General features: G+C 39.2%; 1 protein-coding gene across 1 annotated transcript in view; it reads left to right on the forward strand.

The window, feature by feature from the left end:
* The window catches only part of LOC111818989 (zinc finger protein 883-like), a 33,305-nt gene extending 21,580 nt beyond the window's left edge, over positions 1 to 11,725 (forward strand). Inside the window, exons 2-4 of the mRNA XM_023739428.1 lie at positions 3,859 to 3,985; positions 4,957 to 5,110; positions 5,801 to 11,725. Coding sequence (XP_023595196.1) covers positions 3,859 to 3,985; positions 4,957 to 5,110; positions 5,801 to 7,643 — 2,124 coding nt within the window. The 3' untranslated portion in view covers positions 7,644 to 11,725. The remainder of the gene's footprint in view (positions 1 to 3,858; positions 3,986 to 4,956; positions 5,111 to 5,800) is intronic.
* Positions 11,726 to 24,777: the final 13,052 nt, after the last annotated feature.

Consider the following 24,777-nt stretch of genomic DNA (forward strand, 5'->3'; position numbering starts at 1 on the left):
TAATAAATAGATTTTCTTTTTTAGAGCAGTTTTAGGTTTACAGAATTGAGTGGAAAGTACAGAGTTCCTATAGACACCTACTTCCTCCTGTCTCCCCACTTCAGTTTTCCCTATTTTTTTTTGTTACCGTTTTCATCTCTCATGTTTCCCATGTATCGTGACGTGTTATATGCTTTATTAGCGCCCGTAGCATGTTATAGTTGTTTGGAATTTCGATTTGTTTATTCCAATGTCTGTGCTGAATCTTAGACTGATTTTGAAACTCGCTCTGTCCATGCAGTGTTGTTGTCTTTAGGATGCTTGGTAGTTTTTTTTGAAAGCCAGGGATCATGAACTAAGTAAAAACAAATGAGGTAAATAAACAGGCCTTCAGTTTGAGGTTTTATCTTTATCTGGCTAGATGTTAGGCTGTGTTAACAGTTTGCTGTAGTTGTCAGTTGCTGTGATCTTGTTTTTTTCTTGTTGTGTTTGGGTTTCTTGGAGACTTCTTAAATCAGGTCTGAGACTTGGAGTCCTTTTTGTTGTAATCCCGTTATTTAAGAGCCCAATGGATGGAGTGGTAAGGTGTAGACAAAGGGAAGCCTGAGATAGTCCGATGATTAAGTCTCAGTCTTAGTGAGCCTGTGCCCAGGGTAGTGACCCTACAAGTGCTCTTCTGCTTCTCCTCTCACCCACTTTGGTGAGACAGGAAGCCTAGATGGGGCTGGAGTTGGGTATTTCACTACTGCAACTCAGAATCTGGTAAAATAGATTCCTTTGAGGGCAGGCCTTGTCAGGGAGAACAGAATCCTCTGGGAAATTTTTGAAATGGATGTTTTTCCTCTTCCCCCTACTGGAAGGAAGCGCAAGGAGATTTTTCTCTGATGGTCACACCAAAGACTTAATGGGTTTTCTGCAGGTAAAACTCACAAAACTCTGGGGGTCCCCTTAAGATTGGGCCACCTGGTATTTTTAACCCTGAAGTTTGTTCACATCAAGCTTCTAGCTGTTAATCAAATTGCATTTTAAGTTTTCCTACACTGATACTGATCCTAGAGGTGGTTTCTACTTCTAGATTTTTGCTCTGCTATGATTCTCTATAGCTGCTTATGTGTCCCTCCAGTTTTGGGGCAGCACCTTGTCCTGTGACCTCAGTTTTCTGAGTTCAGTATGTTTAGATTTTTTTCTTGGGAGGAGGGGAGTGACAACTTCCAAGCTCCTTATATATCAAATCAGAAAGTGGAAGTCTTCATTTGTGTTTTCTCTCATACTATAATCTTTATTTTTATGTTACTTTCTTTGTACTATTCATTTATGGTATTTTCGTTTTTCCAGTTTCCCCAAATTATATGTTTTTCTTACTGTTGATGACGTTTATCTTTCTGGGTACAAGCAATATATCTTCCCTTTCTTGGGCAGGAAGGTTAGTGAAGCCAATTCACTCCAGTGCCTCTATATTGGGTCTTGTTGAAGTCGACCAGCATGTGAAATGTATGAGAAGAGTTTGCAAAATCATCTTAGTCGGCTTCCAAGTTTTTAGAATTGAAAGTGCGATCTTTTTTTTCTCTTACCAAGGCAGGTTTCACTATGTAAAGTTGTCTATAATGAGTATTTTTCTCCTTGTGCTAATTTACTAAAGGTAAATGTGCTTGTGTTTCTGGCTGTTTATCCCCTTATTGTGCTGCATTTTCCATAGAACATGTAAGCACTTGACATTTTGTGTGTGCATGTGTATATTTATATATATATATATTTACTTTGCACACTCAGAAGAACTTACAACTCATGTTCGTCTGGATCTTTGTTTTGTTCACTGCTGTATCTGCTTTGCCAACGTGAAGTAGGCTCTGTTTCAGTATAACCTAAATCAGTTTTCATAAATGAAGGCAGCCACAGTTAAGAGCCTGAAGGGAAGAAGTCTTGGCTGAGACAAAGGACTTTTCCTGGAGAAGTAGCTGTAGGTTGTGTGAATTGAATAGGATGTTTCCTTTGTCTGTCCCCAGTATCCAGCAAGGCTCTAGATCATTCATGGTGTTACTGGAGAATAACAGCCAGAATAACAACAAAACTGCATGCGTATAATCAAAAATGGAGTTGTCAGGAATTTAGACGTCGAAGACAAATTGACCTGCCTCTTGACCCTGGCTCAGCAAAAGTCCATGTGGGCAACATTGAGCATGTGATTGATTGTCTCTAACTTTACTAGCCATTACATGTTTGAAATAATGTCTGTTCAGGAGAGTCGTGATATAGAAATGAGCTTGTGTGTTGAAAAGTTTTTGTAAAACTTTTCACATATCATAGTTGCTTAGTGCATGGAACATTTTATCATTACTATTATTGTATAATGAGCTTTGGAGTTTTGATGACTTTAAAATACATAACCTGGCCCATTGCAGTGAAGGAAGCTTTTGGATTTTGGCTCTAGCTCAAAGTTTGTTGTGACCCCATCATACCAGGACTGATTAGAGATCACATAGACAGCTCACTTCAGCACTTCCTGACAAGAGCAGTCTTATTCTAAAGCTGCTCTGGTTTAGCACTCAGAGTAGTTTAGGACCCTTTTCTGTCCTCATGACATGAGGAAGCCTATGGATTGGTGCTGTTTCACACAAATCACTCTTATAGACCAAGGGATTCCAGTGGTCAGTGTTTAGGTAGTCATGGTTGTGTCCCTTCCAGGGTCTGCAAATGTGAGAGAATTTTGGAGTGGAGCCTCTAGAGGCCTGGTGTGTAAGTCTTTGTTTTCTAGGCTTCGTGGGGAATTTAACAGGTAAACCGTCTGTACTTCTACTTATAAAATTAATTTTTTCTGGTAAAAATTATATACAATAAAAAGTTTGCCAATTCAGCAATGTTTATATGTATAACTTCATAACATTGATTACATTTATTATGTTGTACTGTCATTACAAAATGGGAATCATAACCTCTTCTCCCTTAACAAAAATGCATGCTGTTCTTGTTTCTGCAGAGGTTGTGTTCTTTGTTCTCTTACATCATTAGACAGTGTTTGTATGAGAGTATATAAGTTTACGTTTGTTGAGGGAGCAGTCACTAATATTTGGTGTACAACTGCATCAGGTCTTGAAATTTTAGAATTGTGGGGAGATCTGGATTCTCAGGTTTCCTGTGTCACCTGAGCTCTTTTTAACTTTTGTTACCTTTGCCTGTCTCTATGAAAGGGACAGAGAAGATGACAGAACAACTTAGTTTTTGAAAAATCGGTCACTGACATGTAAAGGTTAATAATTCTTCAAAAGAATCTTCTTTTATCACCAGGTGGACCTGTGACCTTACGATCTCTTAGTGTTCAGGAAGAGATGACCAGCTCAGTGCCTTCGGTTGCCAGTTTGTTTTTGCTGGCCCTTGGTCCTCCAATGGCTGTGAGGAGCAAAAAGAAAAACTGCCATTCTGTACTGCCTCCCAGTTGCTAATACCTCATCCTGCTTCACCCTGTGCTTTATGTTTTGTTGAGTGTGCTTTATGTTTTGTTGAGTGTTCTGGTTAATGTTATGGAAGGGGTGGATTTGTTCACAAGGAAGTAATAGTCTGAATGAGAGGGTTTGCCAAATTCTTCCATGTTTTCTAACTGTTCTAGACCATGAAAAGAGAAATTAAGACTATAGTCACACTCAAACTGTGTAGAAATGTTTTCAGTGTGTTGAAAATCTATGATACAGGATGCAGTGAGGAAGTAAATGTAGTTAGTGAGGGGACAAGGCTGATGACTATACTCTAGGTCTTCGTGGATCACAGAACCTTGTGTCAAATCCCTAAGAACTCTCAGTTCCCCTGGACTGTCAGCCTGATCCTTTGTTCTTATACACATTGGAGTACATGGTACCTTGCTGATCCAGAATGTGTGGGATGTTTTAGGACTCAGTGGTGATTGAGGATGTGGCTGTGGTCTTTAGCCAAGAAGAATGGGCTCTGCTGGATCTTGCTCAAAAGAAACTGTACAGAGATGTGATGATGGAAACCTTCAGAAACCTGGCTTCAGTAGGTAAGAATGGCATCATTTTTTTCTAAATTCCTTTAGTGAACAAAATTATTTCATTTGTGTATTTTTCTCCTGTATTTGGGCTGAGGAATGAGAATAAATTGTTAAATAAAACAGACAGGGTTTCATAGGGAGCTCATATATCCTGTCTTCCCATGAATGCAAAGCTCTGTGTATTAAAATTAGTTTTTATTTATTTTATGGTTAAAAGCCCTAAAAGCCCTAAGTTTCTTTAAATGTTGTAATTGTAAGCATTGGCATCAGGGATCGCTTTGAGACACTGAGATGTGGTTTGGGACCTTGTAGAGATTTTACTATGTTGATTGCAAGTTTGACATGATTATTTCACTGCAAATTAACTCACACCTGTTCATCTTCAGAGACTCTGAAGAGCACATTAGCTTAGTGTCAAGAAAACGTTCAATATTCTTCATTGTTTTCTTCATTTCTCCATGAGTACCATGTCACCTATACACTTTTATTTTCGCAGAGAAGCAGGAGAAAGTTCTAAGGACAGTGGAGATAGTACACATCCAGGGTCCCTGTGTTGGGAAGCACCAGGAAAGCCAGGATTTTTTAAAGGAGCAGCCTGCACAGAGGGAATGACATTTGAATCAGTCATTTAGACCTTTGGGTTGAGGACACAACTTCCCAGATACCTGAGCTTACTTTCTGACTTTAGCAGTCTTCTCACACCTGTGGTCATGGATTTTTTTTTCCCTATTTTAATGTTACATGTGTATTGTGTCCAATTATCTTTCTACTTAGCTCTCATAATTACACACGTTCATGTCACCATGACTGTCAGTCTTCATGGAAGTATTTTCTAGTAAATTGGTTTTTAACAATTGCCAAAGTGTTGAAACAGTGAAATGTGGCTAATTCTTTCTTTGTTCACAACAGCCTTTTTTTCGCTAATAATTCCTTTCCTTTTTGTTTTCTATTGTGAACGTTACCTTGAATTATTGGGTCAGACTCTCAAAACTTTAACGATGGAGAAAAGTTATCCAGTGAACATATAATGATGCAGTTCATGAAGAATAATCTGTGGTCCTCCATGTTACGAGAAATCTCCGACCAATCACATGACAATAAAGATCAACTTAAAAACCAGAAGAGACATTTGAGGTGAGTGTCATTCAAAGAAGAGTGTATACTCAGAGATGGACACCAACTGTGCTGCTGTGGATGTGTCATCTCCACAGTCCTGCCAGTGATCCAGTCTCCCACATCATGCTCCTGAAACTTTTCTGGATCCATGCAGGAGATTGGATTATTGGCAGGAATTTGAAGAGTGACATACCTTCAAAGTAGCAAGCTTGGCTGCCATCTTTGAGCGCGGCACAGCTGTTTATTTTGTACTCGGGTCAAAGTCCGACATGCAGCAGATTTGGTTGCTGTGAAACGTGTACTCTGCCCTCATTTATGCTAGCAATTAGTGAGCCATTACAAACCAGTTCAAAGCCCTGATGTATATTAATATATATGTATAATTGTATATGTACGTACATATGTATGTATATATGTACATAACGTACGTGTGTAGGTGTGTATATGTAGCTCTAGATATAAAATTACATGTTCAGAGAATTTTTATAGTTCAATATTTTCACAAATGTGAGTCACATTGAGTATTTGAAACATTTCATGTGGACACAATTATCAGAAAGCCTCATATTTTAGAAAAACAATGACAGTAATGGTAGTATTCCTGCTAGATGATTTAAACCTATGAAACGTGAAACAAGTCAGGGCAAAAAACATGCATGTTTACTGTTTTCATAAATGCTCAAATGGGAATGAATTTATTTCCAATAGCATGTTGCCTGTTTTTAACAGAAGTCATACAGTAGAGAACCTCTGTGAAAGTAACGAAGGCAATAAGTGTGGGAAAATCTTCAGCCAGATTTCAAATCCTACTGTGCTAAAAAGAAATCATCCAGAAGCAGATCCTTTTGAATGCTGTAAGCATGGAAAAGCCTTCGTGAATCACTCATCACATAATCATCATGCCAGCTGTCATACTGGATGCAGTACCTGTCAGTGTAAGCAATGTGGAGAAGCTTGCAATTGCCCTTCTCACTTAACCACTTCTATGAGAACTCTTAACGGAAAGAAACTCCATAAATGTAAAGTATGTCGGAAGGACTTCATTTGTATCTCAACTCTTAAGACTCCTGTGACAACACTCACTGGTGAGAAACGCTATGAATGTAACCAATGTGGGAAGGATTTTTGTAGTTCCTCATCCTTTTGGACACATGTGAGAGGTCATAAGCGTGAATGCAAAGACAGTTGTAAAACCTATAGTCGTCATTTATCTCTCATTTTACATAAAAAGTTTCACAGGAGAAATAAGCCTTCTGAATGCAAGGAATGTGGGAAAGCCTTTAGTCGTTCCTCATACCTCACTACACATATAAGAACTCACAGTGGAGAGAGGCCTTATGAATGTAAGGAATGTGGGAAAGCATTTCGTGAGGCCTCATCCCTCACTAAACATAGAAGAACTCACAGTGGAGTGAGGCCTTACAATTGCAAGGAATGTGGGAAAGCCTTTAGTCGTTCCTCATCCCTCACTTATCATATGAGGACTCACAGTGGAGAGAGACCTTATGAATGTAAGGAATGTGGGAAAGCGTTTAGTCGTTCCTCATCCCTCACTACACATACAAGAACTCACAGTGGAGAGAGGCCTTATGAATGTAAGGATTGTGGGAAAGCCTTTAGTCAGACCTCAAGCCTCACTACACATATGCGAACTCACAGTGGAGAAAGGCCTTATGAATGCAAGGCATGTGGGAAAGCCTTTAGATGTTCCTCACACCTCACTACACATATAAAAACTCACAATGGGCAGAGGCCTTATGAATGTAAGGAATGTGGGAAAGCTTTTAGTCAGACATCATCCCTCACTAAACATATAACAAGTCACAGTGGATTGAGGCCTTTTAAATGTAAAGAATGTGGGAAAACCTTTAAATGTTCCTCAGACCTCACTACACATATAAAAACTCACAGTGGACAGAGGCCTTATCAATGTAAGGAATGTGGAAAAGCATTTAGTAATTCTTCAGCTCTCACTAAACATAGAAGAATTCACAGTGGAGAGATGCCTTACGAATGTAAAGAATGTGGCAAAGTCTTTAGGCAACCTTCAAACCTCGCTACACATAGAAGAATTCACAGTGGGGAAAGAGCTTATGAATGTAAGCAATGTGGGAAAGCTTTTAGGCGTTCCTCACACCTTAATACACATGTAAGAATTCACAGTGGAGAGAGACCTTATGAATGTAAGGAATGTGGTAAAACCTTTAGTCGTTCCTATTGTCTCTCTGAACACATAAGGACTCACACTGGAGAGAGGCCTTATGAATGTAAGGAATGTGGGAAAGCCTTTAGTTGTTCCTCATCCCTCACTCATCATATAAGAACTCACACTGGAGAGAGGCCTTATGAATGTAAAGAATGTGGGAAAGCCTTTAGTCAGTCCTCAGCCCTCAATACACATAGAAGAATTCACAGTGGAGGAAGGACTTACGAATGTAAGGAGTGTAGGAAAGTCTTTAGTCGTTCCTCACACCTCACTTCACATATAAGAACTCACATTGGAGAGATTACTCTGTGTCATAAGTGGGATGTTTCATCCATACTGTTATAATTTCAAATAGCAAATTTCTTAAAGTCTGCAATTAAAGAACAAAGTTTCTCAGTGAGTAAGGGAGCAATACGCAAAGGTGTCATTACAGCTATTTTATGCCTTTGGGAGAAATGACTGTTTCATTGTAACTATGAGGTAGTTCTCATCAGTGTTTGTTACTTTCTTAGTCCAAGCTAAATTTTACATTTCTGAAAGTTTTAGTCTATTACAAATAAGGCTGTAGTGAATAAGCTTGAGCAAATGTGGTTTTGTATTTTTTAATGATTTTATTGATGTTATTTTGTATATGATTAGAAACACTTAATTTGGTTTAAGAGTGTTTTGTTTACCTATTTAATGCATTTCTTTCCACTCTTTTCTGTTATAAAGGTAATTTTATTACCCTTTGTAATTAGTAAGTTTCTCATAGGGAAATATTTTCAGACTATGTAAATATTGGTTTTTATCGTGTTTTGGAGTACTTATTTTTGTATCCATTTATAATATCTATTGTTATTGTTACTCTGCTGTCTACCAAATGATATTGCCTCTTCCATTCATTTCCTCTATGTTCATCAATTGGAATTCTGCAAAAAATAGCCTTGCTTTTCCTTTCTCTTCCGTCTATTTATTAAATTGTTTATAATAGTACAGGCAGCTCCTAATTAGTAACAAGTTCCATTTGTGAATCTGTCTTTCAGTTAAATTTGTATGTACGTTGGACCAGCGAGGTACCATTCGTATCTAACATAGGTTAGGGAAAAGTTTGTTTTGATATGTAGTATATAATGTAAATTACTGTGCATAAAAAACATTAAGAAACACTTCTAGATATACTAAGCCAGCGTTAATATGATGATGCAGTAATAATAATTTGATATATGTCACAAAGTAGTGCCTGTTTTTTTATTACAAATCTTTGCCGCTTCATTAGATTTCCTCTTGGTGTGCCTCCTGTACTCCTGACCGTGGGAGTCCAAAAAGCCACCCACATGGGCACTGTGCATGCAAACCCCCACATTTGGGTGGGATGGGTAGAGGTGGGAGGGAAGTGCAAAGCATAGACCTTGCACTTGTGCAGCTGCATGCATGGCATTGCAGGGGGTGCCAGCTTCTGCCTGGCTCCAAGTAGCGAGAGTAAGCTGTGGGCAGACACTGCACAGTCACCAGACAAGGAATGCAGGGTTTGACCTTCTGCAGGAAGGGTTTTCATTTGTAATAAGCTATATGGGCATTGGTTTGTGACTACAGGTTGTACATTTATAACACAGGGACTGCTGCTTATATAGGCTAATCCATTTTTTTCCTTGCTCAAATTATCACAGATTTGGTTATTAGGAACTCTCTTAAATAGGTTCCTGTATTTATCTGACATGTCCCTAGTATAGTTTGAATATTCCTTCCTGCAAGCATTTAGGGATAGTGTTGTCCTTGTCATGCCCAAGCCCTGGCATCACTTTTCTCCAGGAAAGCTTGGTTCCTATTAGAGAATGATATTTAGAAAGAACTGGGAGTTAGGTGTGCTTATTGCTACTGGACTCTCAAAGTGGAAAGAGCTAGGAAATACGTGCGTATACACACACAAAGACACATATTTATACCTATTTCTGTAAGTATGTATTTTTAAAACCATGAGATAATTTTCATGTATCTTGCAGTCCAATACTACAGTTTTTAGTATTTTCCATTACTTTATATGTCACTTCTTTGATAGTGATATTCCTGGTTCTCATTATTCGCCATGCATTATTTGCTGAGTCTTTATAAGTAAAGCAGTTTCGTAACTGCTGTAAGGTGGTGAACCACCTTGGAGACACCAATTTGGCATTTGTTTGAAGTTCCTGAGAGTTGGATTGCAGCTGAGGATGATGAGTGAGGGCAAGTAGGATTGGAGGGAACACCTGATGGTCTGATATTAACCTCTTGAGGCATAATGTAGCTTTTATGCAGAACTGGTGTATGGAAGTGCAGAAATCGTAGGCTTAAGGGAGCTTCCCAGGTTTTGAGAAACATCCATCCGTTTGGAGGGTAGCATGTTGGGGGCACATGGCAGCTTTGCACTGGGACCCTCCCAGACCTCACCCAATGCATCTCTTCATTTGTATCCTTTTTGGTCATATTTAAGCAGTTATTGTAAGGGTGGCCTTTTCGTGAATTCTGTGAGTCATTCCAGTGAACTAAACCGAAGGACATCTCAAAATTAAGAGGCCTGGGGACCCTTGATCTCTTGGCTCATATTCTATGGGGTTTAGAGGGACCCCCAGACTTTTACCCAGGAGATGAGAAGTTAGGAGTCATTTAGACTTCTAAACTCACAACTGGTGTCTGCCTGTTTGGCTGTCTGAAGGACGATGTCCTTTTAACTTGAGGTCTGGCCTAGCTCTGAATGGCTAGAGTCAGAGAATCCTGTGTGGGTGGCTGGTGTCAGAACTAAACAAGGACAGGAATCTGCAATTTTCACATGACACAGTTGGCCTGTGAGGTGGGATTTTTTAAGTCTCCTTGGTATACGTAGTTGAAGCCATTAAGTTCCATCTGATCTTAAAACTGATGTCTCAACTACTGTATTACACGTTTGTTGGAGTTTTAGTGAAGGTTGGAAAATGGGTTGACCCAGACTGTCTGTGCACCTGATGTCTGTATATAGTAGTCAGTAAATAACTTTGAGTAAATGAATGAATGAGTACATTTAGAGGCAATCGGAGAAACTTTCTCAATTTCCTGCCTCTCCTTACAAAAGTTTCTACTCCCATACCCATCCACACCTTCATACTGTGTCTCAAAGAAGAATTTGGCCCTCTCCATCAGCTCTGGGTTCTTTCCCTTCTTTTCTGATCATCACACCATGAATCATTTACTCTCTCCAGCATCATCAATATCTCTTGTCTCCAGACTATTTGCCGTTAGTATCAAATTTCTCCAATCTAATTGAGCCCTTTTCTAGCTGTTTTCAGCTCTTTTCACGATCTTCATGTTTAAGCTTCTTTGAAAAGGTGCTACAGCTACCCATGTTATTGGCTTCAACCACCAACCCAATCAGCTCTCACATATCCACATCGCCAGCACAGATCACTTTCCCAGACTTAAGCCCCAAATATTCTATAATCATTACAATGGACTCCGAAGAGTTTCTCCTGTCATACTTATATCCTTTAGCCACTTCACTACTGCCAGTGGAATGTTGGTTTTCAAACTCGGCATCTAATTACATTCCTCTTCTACTTATCTGTATTGCTACCTCACCTATCTAAAATGCATTTCTCTCCCTGTTTCTTTAATTTTACATCAAGACTTCTCTGTAAGGCCACCACTTCTAGGAACCCTTCAACCATCACGCCAACTGCCCTTTGTACTATCCTGGTAGTCTTTCTTGGGACCTAGTATAGCACTAATTATTCTCTGTCTCACTTACTATAAATCAATGATATTAAACCCATCTCCTGCCTCTAATTTTCTAATCACATGTTTAAGTTTATAAGTTGCGTCTAGTTCCTTTCAAATCTACAGCATCATTTGTTATTGTTTCCAGTTTCTGCCTTTTATCCTCATGACCATGGGAAGCATAGGTATTTTACATTTGTGTATCTGTTTCTGTTGTCCAGGCTGGTTTATTCCCTGTGTGTCTGATAATTTGTTTTTCTGTGGTAGACATTATATTCCATTCCAGTGTTTTGAGCAGGGTTCAGCAAACATTTTTGTTAAGGGCTAGATAGTAAACATTAGGCTTTGCAGGCTGTATATTCACCTTTGCAAACACTTAACTTTGCAGTTGTAGCTCAAAAGCAGCTGTAGACAATATGCCTGTGAGTGGTCATAGCCACGTTCTGAGAACATGGTATTTACAAAAGCAGCTGTTGGGCACATTTATCCTGGGACTGTGTAGTGTATGGACTCCTGAGTTAGCGAGTAGATTCAGATATAGGGAGCAGGCAAATCACAGAGGACCCTGTAAAATCAATAGAACAAATAATATGCAGCTTCCTTTCTGCTAATGAGACTCACCTAGTAGAAGGTTCATCATGAGTATGTCTCTTTGGCTCTGCCCTGTGTACCTGGCCAATGCTGATGTGACTGTCAGACTGTCATTCTGACCTTCCCCTGTACCACCCTACCCCATTAAAGAAAAAAAAAAAAAAGGTTGGTTCCAGTCAACTCAGACTCAGGCATTTAGTTTCTTCTCTTTATACTGATGGAAAATTTCACAACAGATATTGGTGATGGTTGCACAGTATGATTAATGTAATTGAGGTCATTGTAAACAAAAAAAGTTAAATTGACAAATGTGTTTTACGTATACGTATGTATATATATACATATTTTTATTGGGAAAAAATTACAAGGTAAGGCAGAGAACTGAACTGTGAACTGTCTTTGTTTTCTTGTATTCCGTGTATTTTATGATTCTTGTCTTTTATATTTGGAAAATGAAATACCCATGATAAAAATGCATATTGAAATTGTACAGAGTGTACAATGAGAAGTCTCAATCATCTTCCTCAGTGGAATCCTTGTGATCATTTTCTTGTGTATTCAGAGATATTCTTTGCATTTACAAATACAAATGACTTTTTCTGCTCAAATAGATTACCATACGTATTGTTCGTACCTTGCTTTCTTGTATTGTCACTTAATAAGTCTCAGAAATCATCCACACAGCATGTAGAGATTGACCCCTTTCTCTCTAACAGCTAATGGTATATACTGCATAGATGAACCATAATATATTTTTCAGTTTTCTAGTGATGATTGCTTTCTTTCATTTCTACAATGTTGCTAGCCACATTCTTGCCCTTGCTGCACATGCATGAGTAATATCTGTAGAATAAATTCCTAGCAGTGAAATTTTGTTAGATCAATGGATGCATTCTAAAGTGCACACTTCAAATTTTGATAGATGGTACCAGATTGCATTCTGTAGGAGCTGTGCCAATTTAAACTCTACCAATGATATATAAACATACCTGTTTCCCCATACCATCGCCAACAGTATTACCAAACTCTAATCTTTGCTAAACTTGAAGTAAAAAAAGGGGTATTGCATGGGAATGCCACTTTGGAAGACAGTCTGGCAGTTTCTTACAAATCTAAACGTAGGGTTACCATTTCGATCCAGCAGTAGCGCTTCTAGGTATTTACCCAAGTGGGTCAAAAACATGTCCACATAAAAACCTGCGCACAAGTGTTTATAGCAGTTTTATGCATAATTACAAAGAATTGGAAGCAACCAAGATGTCATTCAGTAGGTCAGTGGGTAAACAGATGGTGGTTAATCCATACAATGGAATATTATTCAGTGATAAAAAGAAATAAGCTATCATGCTAGGAAAAGATATGGAGGCATCTTAAATGCATTCTGCTAAGTGAAAGAGGCTGGTCCAAAAAAGGTACATACTGTGTGATTCCAAGTCGGTTACATCCTGAAGAAGCCAAATCTGTAGAGGTAGTACAAAGATCATTGGTTGCCAGGAGTTCAGGGAGAGGGAGGAGGAATGAATAGGTGGAGCCAAGGGGATTTTTACAGCAGTGTAACTATTCCATAGGATACTGTAATTGTGGAAACATGACATGGCATTTGTCAAAACCCATAGAACTGTACAACACAAAGAGTGAACTCTGATGTATGAAGGCTAGTGACGTATCAACATTGTCAGTTGTAACAAATGTACCCCACACCACAGGTATGCAAGATGTTAATAATAGGAGAAACACTGGGGGGGTGTAAATGGAGTGCATGGGGGACTATGCACAATATTCTGTAAACATAAACTTCTCTATAAAGACTTCAAATACAATCAACAAAAAATGAGTATTTCATTTTTAAGTTTTTATAACAAAGCCTGAATAATCTTTCTAATCATCTGATAATCTGATGTGATTTTCCTATATATTGTAAGTTTTATCTCTATGATGTTAATGAGGCAGGATTAGAGACAGTTATGTTAATGAGGCAGGACTCTACAAGATTAGGTTGTATCTTGAGTCATTGTCTTTTGAGATATAAAAGAAGTGATCTGTCCGGAGGTGAGATGGGAAGGCAGAGAAGGTTAGAAGCTGGTTGAATGGACATGAGGAATCAGGTGGAAAGGAGGAGTGTGCTGTCACAGTATGGGGAGAGCAATTAGGGACACAACAATATATAAATTTTTGTATGGGAGACTAACTTGAAATGTAAACTTCATTTAAACTACAATTAAAAAACAAAAAAGCGAGCAGAGAGACCACCAAGAATGAAGAATAAGGAGGGGAGCCTGTCCTTTGGACCAGAGTCCCTGTACTGAGAATTCTTAGACCAGAGGAAGATCAATAACAAGGATCTTCCCCTAGAGCCGACAGAGAGAGCCTTCCCCTGCAGCTTCCATCATGAATTTGGACTTCTCTTAGACTGTGAGAGAATAAATTTATGTTTGTTAAAGCCACCCACTTGTGGTATTTCTGTTATAGCAGCACAAGACAAACCATCAACAGATGGCGCCACCCAGGGACTCCATATACATATTGTTCAGTGACATTGGTTATGTTCTTCATAATATATCAGCATTCTCATCATTTCCATTTTTGTTATGTTTCCATTAATCTAGCTTCCCTGTCCCTCCTTGCCTTCTAATCGTTCGTCTAGGGTAGATGTTTACCATTTGGTTTCATCTAGACAATTATTTTGAGGAAGATAGTACTCATGAGTGATATTAATTTTATGGGCCAATCTGTCATTTGCCTGAAAGGTGACTTCTGGTTGTGGTTTGAGTTCCATGTTTAAAGATTATCTCAGGGCAATAGTCTCCAGGATTCATCTAGTGACTGCTGGTCCACTAAGTCTGGCCTTCTTTTAAAATTCCAGTTTTCTGTATTTTTCTCCCATTCAGTATAAGACCAGCTATTGTGTTCCTGGTCAGAACAGTCGGTAGTGGTAGCTGGGCACTGTCTAGTTCTGGTCTAAAGGTAGAGAAGCTTCTGCAGGGCTCCCTTCATGCATTTGTTCCCATGCATTTGTTCATGGGAGCAGCCACAGTGTACAGGACTGAGGCAAATGGCCCTGCCCAAGAGGCATATGTGGATGTAGAACTGAGATAAACACCCAGGTGAGCTCCACAGGACAAGGAGATGACTGAGAGGTGAGACCTACAGGTGGAAACTGTTTCATACTTCCTGTTATGGATTAAATTTCAACCCCCCCCAAATATGTGTCATAAATCCTAACCCCTATACCTGTGGATATAATCCCACTAGGGGGTGCGTTTTCTTTGTTATATTAATGAGGCAGTATTCGTGTATGGTGTGTCTTAAGTCAATCTCTTGAGATGTAAAAAGAGCTATTGAGCAAGCAAGCAAGCAGAGTTGGGGGGAGTTAGATGCCACATTACATTAAGATCACCAAGAAACCAAGATCAGAAGCTGAGAAGAAACAAGGACTTTCCTACAGAGCCCAGAGAGAATGAAAGCCTTCCCTAAAGGCGCTGCCATCAGTTTGGACTTCTAGCTTTCTACACTGAGAAAATAAATTTCTGTTAGTTAAAGCCACCCATTTGTGGTATTTCTTTTATACCAACATTAGATCAATAAGACAGAATTTGGTACCAGAGATGGGTGTGCTTTAAAATATACCTAAAATGTGGGGAAGGTTTTTTGAATTCGGTACTGGGTGGAGGCTGGAAGAGTTTTAAGGTGCTTAATAGTAAAAGCGTAGATTGCCTTGAAGAGATGGTTGGTAGAAGTATGGAATTCAAAGGCCATTCTGGAGAGAGCTCAGAAGGAAGTGAGGAGAGCCAGAGAAAAGTCTCTAATGTCTTAGCGAATACATATGGTGCCATCAGCAGAATGTTGCCAAACATGTAAACATTATGCTTCTGGTGAGGCTTTAAAAGGACATGATGAGTATGTGATTGGACAGTGTATTTCGGGTGATGCTTTTTATGCAGTGGCATAGAACTTGTCTGAATTATGGTCAAATGTTTGGTGGAAAGTAGAACTTGTAAGTGATGGAGTTGGATATATGGCTGAGGAGATTTCTAAGCAAGATCTTAAAGGGACCACATGGTTTCTTGCTGCTTAGAGTAAAATGTAAGAGGAAAGAGATGGACTTAAAAATGAACTATGAAAAATGAAAATAGAATTTAAAGCTTTGGAAGGTTCTGTTGTACACTCTAAGGACATGTCCTCTGAAACTCTTACCAATGTTTTGGTAACTCAATCTTTTGTTAAAGAGATTAAGTGTGTGACTGATGGATCTAACCAATTACCACAGCAGAAAAACCATCAGCTTAGACTGAAGGGGTCCGAGACAGTACTGAAAGAAGCAGAGCTGTCTACCTCTTGGAATTCTACAGTCAAGAAATGGGCGAAAGGAGCTACATCTATTATCCTTCAAGTAAAGAAAAAGACCATCCCTGGAGGAGCTCAGATGAGCAGAACTGTTTGAAGGAACACTAGAAGCAGGGCAGATTCAGTTTCAAAGGTTGGAGCTATGGCCTCCTAGGTTTCAAAGAGATCTCCCCTAGCTTGGTTCTGGAATGTGGGACTGACATTCAGGTGTGCCAAGGGGATTGGAGCACTGCTGAAAGGTGAGGGGGCAGCTGGGGCCGAAGGGGTGGGATCACTACTAAGATGAACTAGGAGAATGGGGCTGCCTGAAGCCAAAGAGCAGAGTTGCCATACCAGTGGGCTTGGAAGGCAGGCCTGAAACCCAAGGTCAAGGGGCCTCCACACTATCCAGAGAGCATGGCCAAAACCCAGAGCCTGTAGGGTGGAACCAATGCCTAGATGATCTCAGAGAACAGAGGGTTATTTTCAAGCCTTGAGAACTAATGAAATTTGTTCTCCTGGGTACTGGACTTTTCTGGTACCCATTCTCTCTTTCCCTCCAATTACTCCTATTTGTAATGTAAATGTCTACCTTGTGCCTTTTCCACCATTGTACTCTGGGATTAGATAGTTTGTATTCTAGATTTCACAGGGTCACAGATGAAAATAATTTTACCTCAGGATGGAATATGCATAAAGTCCTGCCCAGATTTGATTTAGATGATTCAGAAGATGAGATTTTGGAATGGAGTTGATTTAATACTTTTGGGATTGTGTGATGAGGTGAATGTGTTTTGCATGTGGCTTGGACATGAATTTTGGGGGGCCAAAGGGTAGAATGTAATGGATTGAATTGTGTCCCTGCAAAATGTGTGTTGGAGCCCTGGTGGCACAGTGCTGAAGATCTCAAGCTGCTAACCAAAAAGGTTGGCAGTTCAAATCCACCGGCCACTCCTTGGAAACCCTATGGGGCAGTTCTACTCTGTCCTGTAGGGTCGCTATGAGTCAGAATCAACTCGATGGCAACGGGTTTGTTTTTTTTAAATATGTATTGTAAATCCTAACCCCTATACGCTATGAGTCAGAATTAACTCGAGGGCAGTGGGTTTTTTTTTTTTTTTTTTTTTTATACCTGTGGTTCAAATCTCATTAGGAAATAGGTTTTCTTGAGAGTTCATTATCTAGGTTGGTATCTGGCTGATGCTGTCCTATTTGCTAGATTCAAGTTGTTGTCTGATGTTGATTTTCTAACCAAAGAACTCCCTTTAATATTTCTTGTAAGTTTAGTTAGATTTTTATGTAGTCTCAATTTCTGTTTATCTGGAAATTCCTAATTTTGCCATCATATTTGAGTGAGGGTTTTGCAGGATATACTATTCTTGGTTGGCAGTTTTTTTATTTCAAGATTTTATATATGTAATCCAATTTTCTTCTTGCCTGCATGATTTCTCCCAAGTAATAGAGCTTAGTTTTATTGTTTCCTGTTTGTATGTGACTTTTCATTTTTCTCGAGCTGCTCTCAGGATTCTTTCTTTGTCTTTGGTTTTAGGGAGTGTGATTATGGTATGTGTTGGTGTTTTTCTTTTGGGTTCTATCCTATATGGGATTCATTGAGCTTCTTAGATAGTTGGCTTTTCATCTTTCATGATATTAGTGAAGTTTTCTGTCAGCAAATTTCTTCAGTGACCCTTTCTGTGTCTTCTGTTTTCTCACCCTGTTCTGTAAGTCCGATCACATGCAGATTTTTGCTTTTGATTGTATCCCACATCATTCTCAGGTTTCTTCATTTTTCTTTGTTCTTTTCTCTGATTTTTCCTCAAAGTGGTATCCAAGGATTTGTCTTCAATCTCATTGTTCCTGTCTTCCCTTATTTCAGATTTGTTCCTAAAACCTTCTGTTGCACTATCCATTTCTGAAATCTTATTATCTTTTGGATTTCTAATTGCTGTTTTGTATGATTTCTAGTTAGTTTATTTATTTAGACATTTTCTTCCTGATTATTTTCCTGATTTCTTCCATTTTGTCTTTTCCGTGAATTTGTCTGTATTTTCCATGATTTTGTCTTTTTTTTCTTATTTTTTGTCTGCATTTTCCTTCATCTGTTGGAGAATCCTGGATATTAGCGTTCTGAATTCCCTATCAGGTAGTTCTAGTGCCTTTTTTTCTAGCATAAGGTCCTCTGGCGTTTTATTTTTGTCACTCTCTGGAGCCATCCTCTCCTGTTTTTTTATGTTTTGATATTGTCTGCTGTCTCCACAACATTCAGGAATTATTTTCTTCGTTTATTGATTGTAGATTTGTTTCATCCTGCTTTTTTGTTTTATTTGGTTATGTCTGGACAGGTAGGCTGGGTGTGTTTTGTTGCTTGCCTGTGGGCATGATACTTCTCACCACCTTGTCCAGGTGGGCAGGGTCAGTCACTCAGCTATGGTGCAGGAGGGTGGGTCTAGCGGGAATGGAGGGGCAGAGATGGGTAGTTTGCAGCACGAGCTAGGGGTGACGGGGTGGGGCTGGGAGACAGTGCAGGGACCAGAAAATCACAGCCCATCAAGAAGGGTTGGAATGGCACACAGGGCTAGCTGGGCGGAAGAGAGAGAGAAGCAACAAAAAAAGCCAAAAGAAAATCAAAACAACAAAAATGCAAGCCAAAAAAAAAAAATAGTGCTGAAGGGGCCAGCCAGTGGAGACAGAACAGATGCTGGCCTCAGTGAGCTAGCGTTTCTCCAGCTGAGCAACCGTGGCCAGTTGGAAAGTGGCAGATGCCGCATAGAGGGAAGAAGGATGAGGAGTGGGAAAGCTGTATTCCTGGTTACTGGTTGCTCTGTTTCCTGTTGGGAGTTCCGTGAAGTTGTCTTCCCATACTCACTGTCTGAGTTCTTTGGCAGCTGTAGCTCAAGATGGCAAATCTGGCCACGTTAGCTGGTATGGGTCTTCCACTCCATAGCTCTCCTCGTTCACTGTTCTGTATCTGTTTCTTATTCCGTTCGGTGCTTGATCGAGTTCTTATTACTTCATTTGGTACTTAAGGTTCCAGGATTGCTGTTTATATCTGTTTTACTTAGTTTTTCAGGTCTTTGCTGCAGAGGGACAGCATGGTGCTTCTATCTAGAGCACCATGTTGGCTCCGCCCACAGGAAGTAGGTTTTCTTATGTTAATGATGCATTAGTATAGGCAGTATTGATCATCTTGAAATCTCAGAAAACTTATTTACTTAAGTCAGTCTCTTTTGAGATATAAAGAGGAGATTGAGCAAGCAACCATGCAGCAGGCAGAGATAGGGGAAGACACATTCCACACCACATGGAGATCCCCAAGCAACCGAGAAACAAAAGCTGAGAAGAGACAAGGACCTTCCCCTCAATCCTATAGAGAGAGAAAGACTTCCCCTAGAGTTGACACCCTGAGTTTGCAGTTCCTAAACTGTGAGAAAATAAATTTCTGTTTGTTAAAGTCACTCACTTGTAGAATTTCTGTTATAGCAGCACTAGCTAAGTAAGAGACTTCCCTTCCTCTCTTGAGATGCTAAGTACATAAAAACAATATGTGCATATGTGTAGAGCCAAACAAGAGGAAAAAAGCTCATGATGCATGCCATAATATATAACAGAACATTATTGAAGGTTTTGCGGCAGGTGAGCTTAACTTCAGGGAGTTCACAGAAACAGTGGGGTTTCAAATACTGTGCAGAAAGCAGCAATACATTCAAACTCTGTTGGAGGGCCTACAGCATGATGACAAGCCAGGGGTTTGTGATGACCGTGTAGTGAAAGGGATGATAAATAGCCACAAAGCAATCATAGGCCATCGGAGTCAGAAGAAAATAGCCTAAAAGTCCAAAAACTGTAAGAAAGTAAAAGCACATGTGTGTGATAGAGTCTGCATAGATAACTCTGTTCCGCATGTGGATGTTCAGCATTTTTGGGATGATGGGGTGAAACAAATGTCAGAAAAGGACAGGTTGGAGAAGAAGTAGTACACAGGCATGTGGAGATGTCAGTCCAAAGTGATGGCCAGGAAGACAAGTAGCTTCCCAAGCACAGTGGTCAGGTACATGGACAGGAACAACCAAAAAGAATAGCCTCTTCTCAGAAAGTCCCAGGAGAAATACTGGAAACCCTGTGTGGTTTCCTGATTCCATGTCAAGGAAGTGTCTGGCATGAGAGAGGCAGAACAACACTAAACTAACAACAAACAGGATCTCAGAAATGCCTTGAGGTTGAACCCAGTATATTGACAAGATAATATGTTAATGATGCCATGTTCTGTGCTGCCACCACTAGCTGGAAAACTTAGACTCTCAGACTCTCAACCTAATTTTGTACCCAAAGCAGACATCATCAGTTCAATATCCTTGATATCTGATCAACAAGCCTTGCTCCATCTTAGGTATATTTGTGTTTTTTTAAAAATGCCTGTATACTAATAAAATGCATGTGTCTGTATATAATTCCCATAAGCTATGAGGATCTCAGGAAACCTAGTGGTGTAGTAGTTAAGGTCTGCAGCTGCTAACCAAATGGTTCGCAGTTCGGATCCACCAGGTGCTCCTTGGAAACTCTGTTCTACTTTGTCCTATAGGGTCACTATGAGTCAGAATCGACTTGATGGCAATGGCTGGTAGTAGTAGTAGTAGTATGAAGATGTCAAAACAGTTTCCACACACTTCATAAATTAATATGTAGGACAGAAGAAATTAGTCATCAACCGAATTTACATCCCACAGAGACTATGTTGCCAAACTTATCATTTTGAAATCTCAGAAAAGTTACTTTGATTAAAAATGATTTGAAGGCACTCAAAAAGAAGACATGTGTCAGTGAATTTTCTAAAGGCATCTTGATCAGGATATCAAAAAGCTATAAAAGACCACAGTGCAACAAGTGCAACAGCAAAACAAAAACTAGTGATCTCATTAATTGCATATATGGGAAAACCTGAAACAAAATAGCAATGAAAAATATTCATTAATTTATCAAGCAAAGCAAGTACATGGCCAATGCTCAATGCTTCTTTCAAGCCAAGGGAGCATTGAGCGTTTCATATTTGTAATTTATCTGTCTAGTAGAGTATATGAGTTGGGGGGAAAAAAGCATACAAAAACAGTAGAATCATCTTCATAGGTGCGAAAGATACTCTATGAAAATAGTTCTGAGAAACTGAATAGGATGATGCTTACATATGTTAAGAAATCTGTATAGCTATCTGAGAGATACAAATCAAAACCATAATGACATACCATTTCACTCCCACTAGGATGGCTAAAACAATAATAACGAATGTTAGTGAGAATGTGGGGAAATTAGAACCCTTACCCGTTGCTGGTGTGATAGTAAAATGGTACAGGTGGTATGGAAAAATGTGGCAGTTCCTCAAAAAACTATAAATAAAACTACCATATGACACAGCAATTCCACTCCTAGGTATATACCCAAATGACTTGAAAGCAGACACTCAAATAGAGACTTGTACACTGATGTTCATTGCAGCACTACTCACAATAGCTATATAAAGATGGAAGAAAATCGTACACAAGTTATAGTGGACCAGAGGTAGAAACTGAAAGTCTTTTTTTCTGCATGAGGACTTAGTGGTTCATGAAACCCATCTCCAACTAAACGAAGTGCCATTTCTACTTGTAACATTGCTTCCTGCCTTCCCAGCTGGTCACTCTGGAGCCTCCCGTGACTCCCATCTCTCCTCAATGAACTTAATGCCTGAAACCCCCTCTTCCTTCTAATTCTTAAATCTCTATTGTCTATTTTCATTTCAGAAGCCCCTCTCTCCCAGCAGCACTTTTTTATTTCCTGGAAGGAAGGTAAAAAATTGTCCCATGCACACCCTTTCAGTTGCTAATCCCAGCCTGGAAACCCTTACAAATATGACACAGAGAGTAGATTAATCCCAGGGGGTGGGGGGCGGGGAAGAGAGAGAAATATATATGTGTGGAGGTTCATTTATCCCACCTGTTTCAAGGATCAATGTCCACTAAGTTTGTCATCTTCCCACTGATGAAGAACACGCATGTGAGAGACCATGGTGTGTTATGGAGGTTCACCTTGCCTGCTACTCATTGGTGTTATGTACAGATGTCAGCTTACCCACCAAGAAAACATTTGTGCACCGTGTATTCCGACACCATCAGGAAAATGTCTCCCCCATTAGTAAAATAATTAGATGGTAATAATTCTAATCACCCTGTAATGCCTCACTATTCCAAGTGTGGTCCATGGACCAGCAGCACCAGCACTTGCTATCAGAAATGCAGATGCGAGGGCCCCATCCCAGATCTACCTACAGAATCAGAATCTGCATTTTAACAAGATACACATATGTTTTCTTTGTGTAATTAAGTTTGAAAACCACTGGTCTAACTGACTGAAGAGTAAATAAGGCCAGAATTACTGAGGCAATGGAAGTTTGAAGTAAAAATAGGGTTTGGGGGACCATAAATTTCCTATATATTATAAGGAATTGTGGCCATTTAAAGACAATAAGTGCATAAACTGATACACAGTATATCTGGGGAATTAATTTTAATGAGTGATTAGGAAGAAAAGTCTAAAAGACTTTTTTGGGCAATAAAGAAAAGTTGAGAAACACTGGCCCAGGTTTATGGAGGGAGGGAAGGCTTTGGTGAATAGTAACTGATATTGACTTGATAAATATTCATTCTAATTTAAGGTAATATACTTTTGCTTTATGCCACAGAGAAAGGGTCTACTAATAAATGTATTAATTTTTGCACCTAAAAGATTGTACTATAAGAGATATATAACAAAGCTTAAAAGGTTTATTTAATGTGTTATGAGTTACATGAAATGTGTTGTCAAATCAGGAGAAGTGCCAAATTTTCTTTGGGTTAAAAATTTATGTGTCATTTTGCCTGATATTAGGCAACAAGCACATAATATTATGTCTTATTTTTATTATTATTTTAATTGCTAGCTTGGTCACAACTTTCTTTTGAATCATCATCAGAGCCTATGATTTTAACTGAGGAATTCACATTGTTTACTCATGGATTTTATTATTATTATTATTCAGACGTTTAGAGACTTGATAATCTTGGTATATTCTTGCTATATCCTGATAATATGGTATTGCAGGTAAAGATTATTATTTGTTATATCTGAACTTCTTCAAAAATAAGGTTAATCATTATGTTTTGAGATATGTTTGTCTAAATTTTAAAAAATTGACTTTATTCTGCATTACTTGCATAATTAGTTCCCATCAGGTGTGTCACTTTTAAGAATTATCATTACCATAAGTTTATCATGCCTATTTTAAGTTTTGTCATTGGATGATAAGTTTTTACTTTGCTTACTCGCTGGAAACACTTGACCAAGTATTTCAACAAAATATGGACAATATCAGACTTATGAAAAGGACAGTGATATTTCAAATGTTAATACCACTATACTGAATCAAGATTTCCAGAACTCTTGTATAGAAGATGATGGCTTTATAAACTGCAACTGATCCAAAATTGCATGGAACCGAAATTAACTACCTAGGTCTTAGTGGACTAAAACATCACTCCGATTACTATTACTAGATCAGAGTCAAGCTCTCGGAACAAAACGAGATGGAAAAACCACGGAAACTCACCTGTCCGTGAGGCCAGCTAAAATTACAACTCTTCAGACAAAGATTAGACAGGACTACAAACATAAAATAATACTCGTAAAGAGTGTGTTTCTTAGTTCTAGTATATACCTGAGACTAAATGTCCAGAGGCAGGATGAGAAGGCAGAAAGGGATAGGAGCTGGTGGAATGGACGTGGGAAACATGGGCTAAAAAGGAGAAGTGTGCTGTCACATTATAGGGATTATAACTAGGGTCATATAACAATATGTGTATAAATTTTTGTATGAGAAATTAACTTGAGCTATAAACTTTCACCTAAAGCACAATAAAAACAAACAAGAAAAAACATCAGGCTTATACTCCTTAACAACATAACAGAAAACCAAGCAAGTAGGGAACCTAGTTTCTTAAAAGGTATACAGCAATTCTTTGGTAAGATTGAGTCAATTCAACGGAAAAGCAGGTTCTAGATGAAACTCATTAACTTGCCAGAGTCTCGGAGGCATATCAGAGCTTCTGACAAAGGCTGAACAGCAAACAAGAGTTCCCCAAAGGGGAGAGAAAAGACAACAAAAAAGGGAACTCCTTTTCCCAAAGTTGAAGGTAAAAGACTGTGCATTGGAATTCACTTTGCCAAAGTGCTCACTGAAATTCCAAATTCTAGTGTATTCAGCTTCTAGCGTTTTTGAACATGAATCCCAAGCCAGTGTCCTAGTAGGGAGAGCTCCTGGCTCACTTGTCAAGGATCCCATTCCTTTAGGTTGAAACTTCGGTCTCCCAGAATCCAGTAAAATTCATAGGAGGTAGTCTGCTGCGAGTCTTGGTCAGCGTTTTTGTTTCATAGTTTCCCACTGTTACTTGAGAGTTTTCTTGCAGCTGGGAGCCGCCTAATGCCATGGCCCATCACATGTTCCAGCTTATCCTAAAACAAGTGTCTTTCTGTGAAGGTGCTCGAACTCTTGCCCACATATTTTTACGGCTTAAACTCTGTGATTCCTTTGTAACAGCCATATGAAACCTAGTTTCATTCTTTCTGAACCTAGTTCATTCTGCCAATGAGAGACCCGTCTCTTACCGTGTACAATCATTTTCAATTAAGCAGCTGAGCTCCAACACAAAATGCGGAACTCAGGACCTGAGAGTTCCTACCATGACCCTGAAGAAACTGAAAGAAGCAGGGAGCACAAAGAGTGCTCTATGGTATGGATTCAGTTCCTGATTTCCTCCAAGGACTTGGGTACATGGGAAGATGTCTTCAAGGTCCCACT

The sequence above is a fragment of the Trichechus manatus genome, unplaced genomic scaffold, assembly GCF_000243295.1.
Source record: "Trichechus manatus latirostris isolate Lorelei unplaced genomic scaffold, TriManLat1.0 scaffold00134, whole genome shotgun sequence".
NCBI classification, from domain to species: domain Eukaryota; kingdom Metazoa; phylum Chordata; class Mammalia; order Sirenia; family Trichechidae; genus Trichechus; species Trichechus manatus.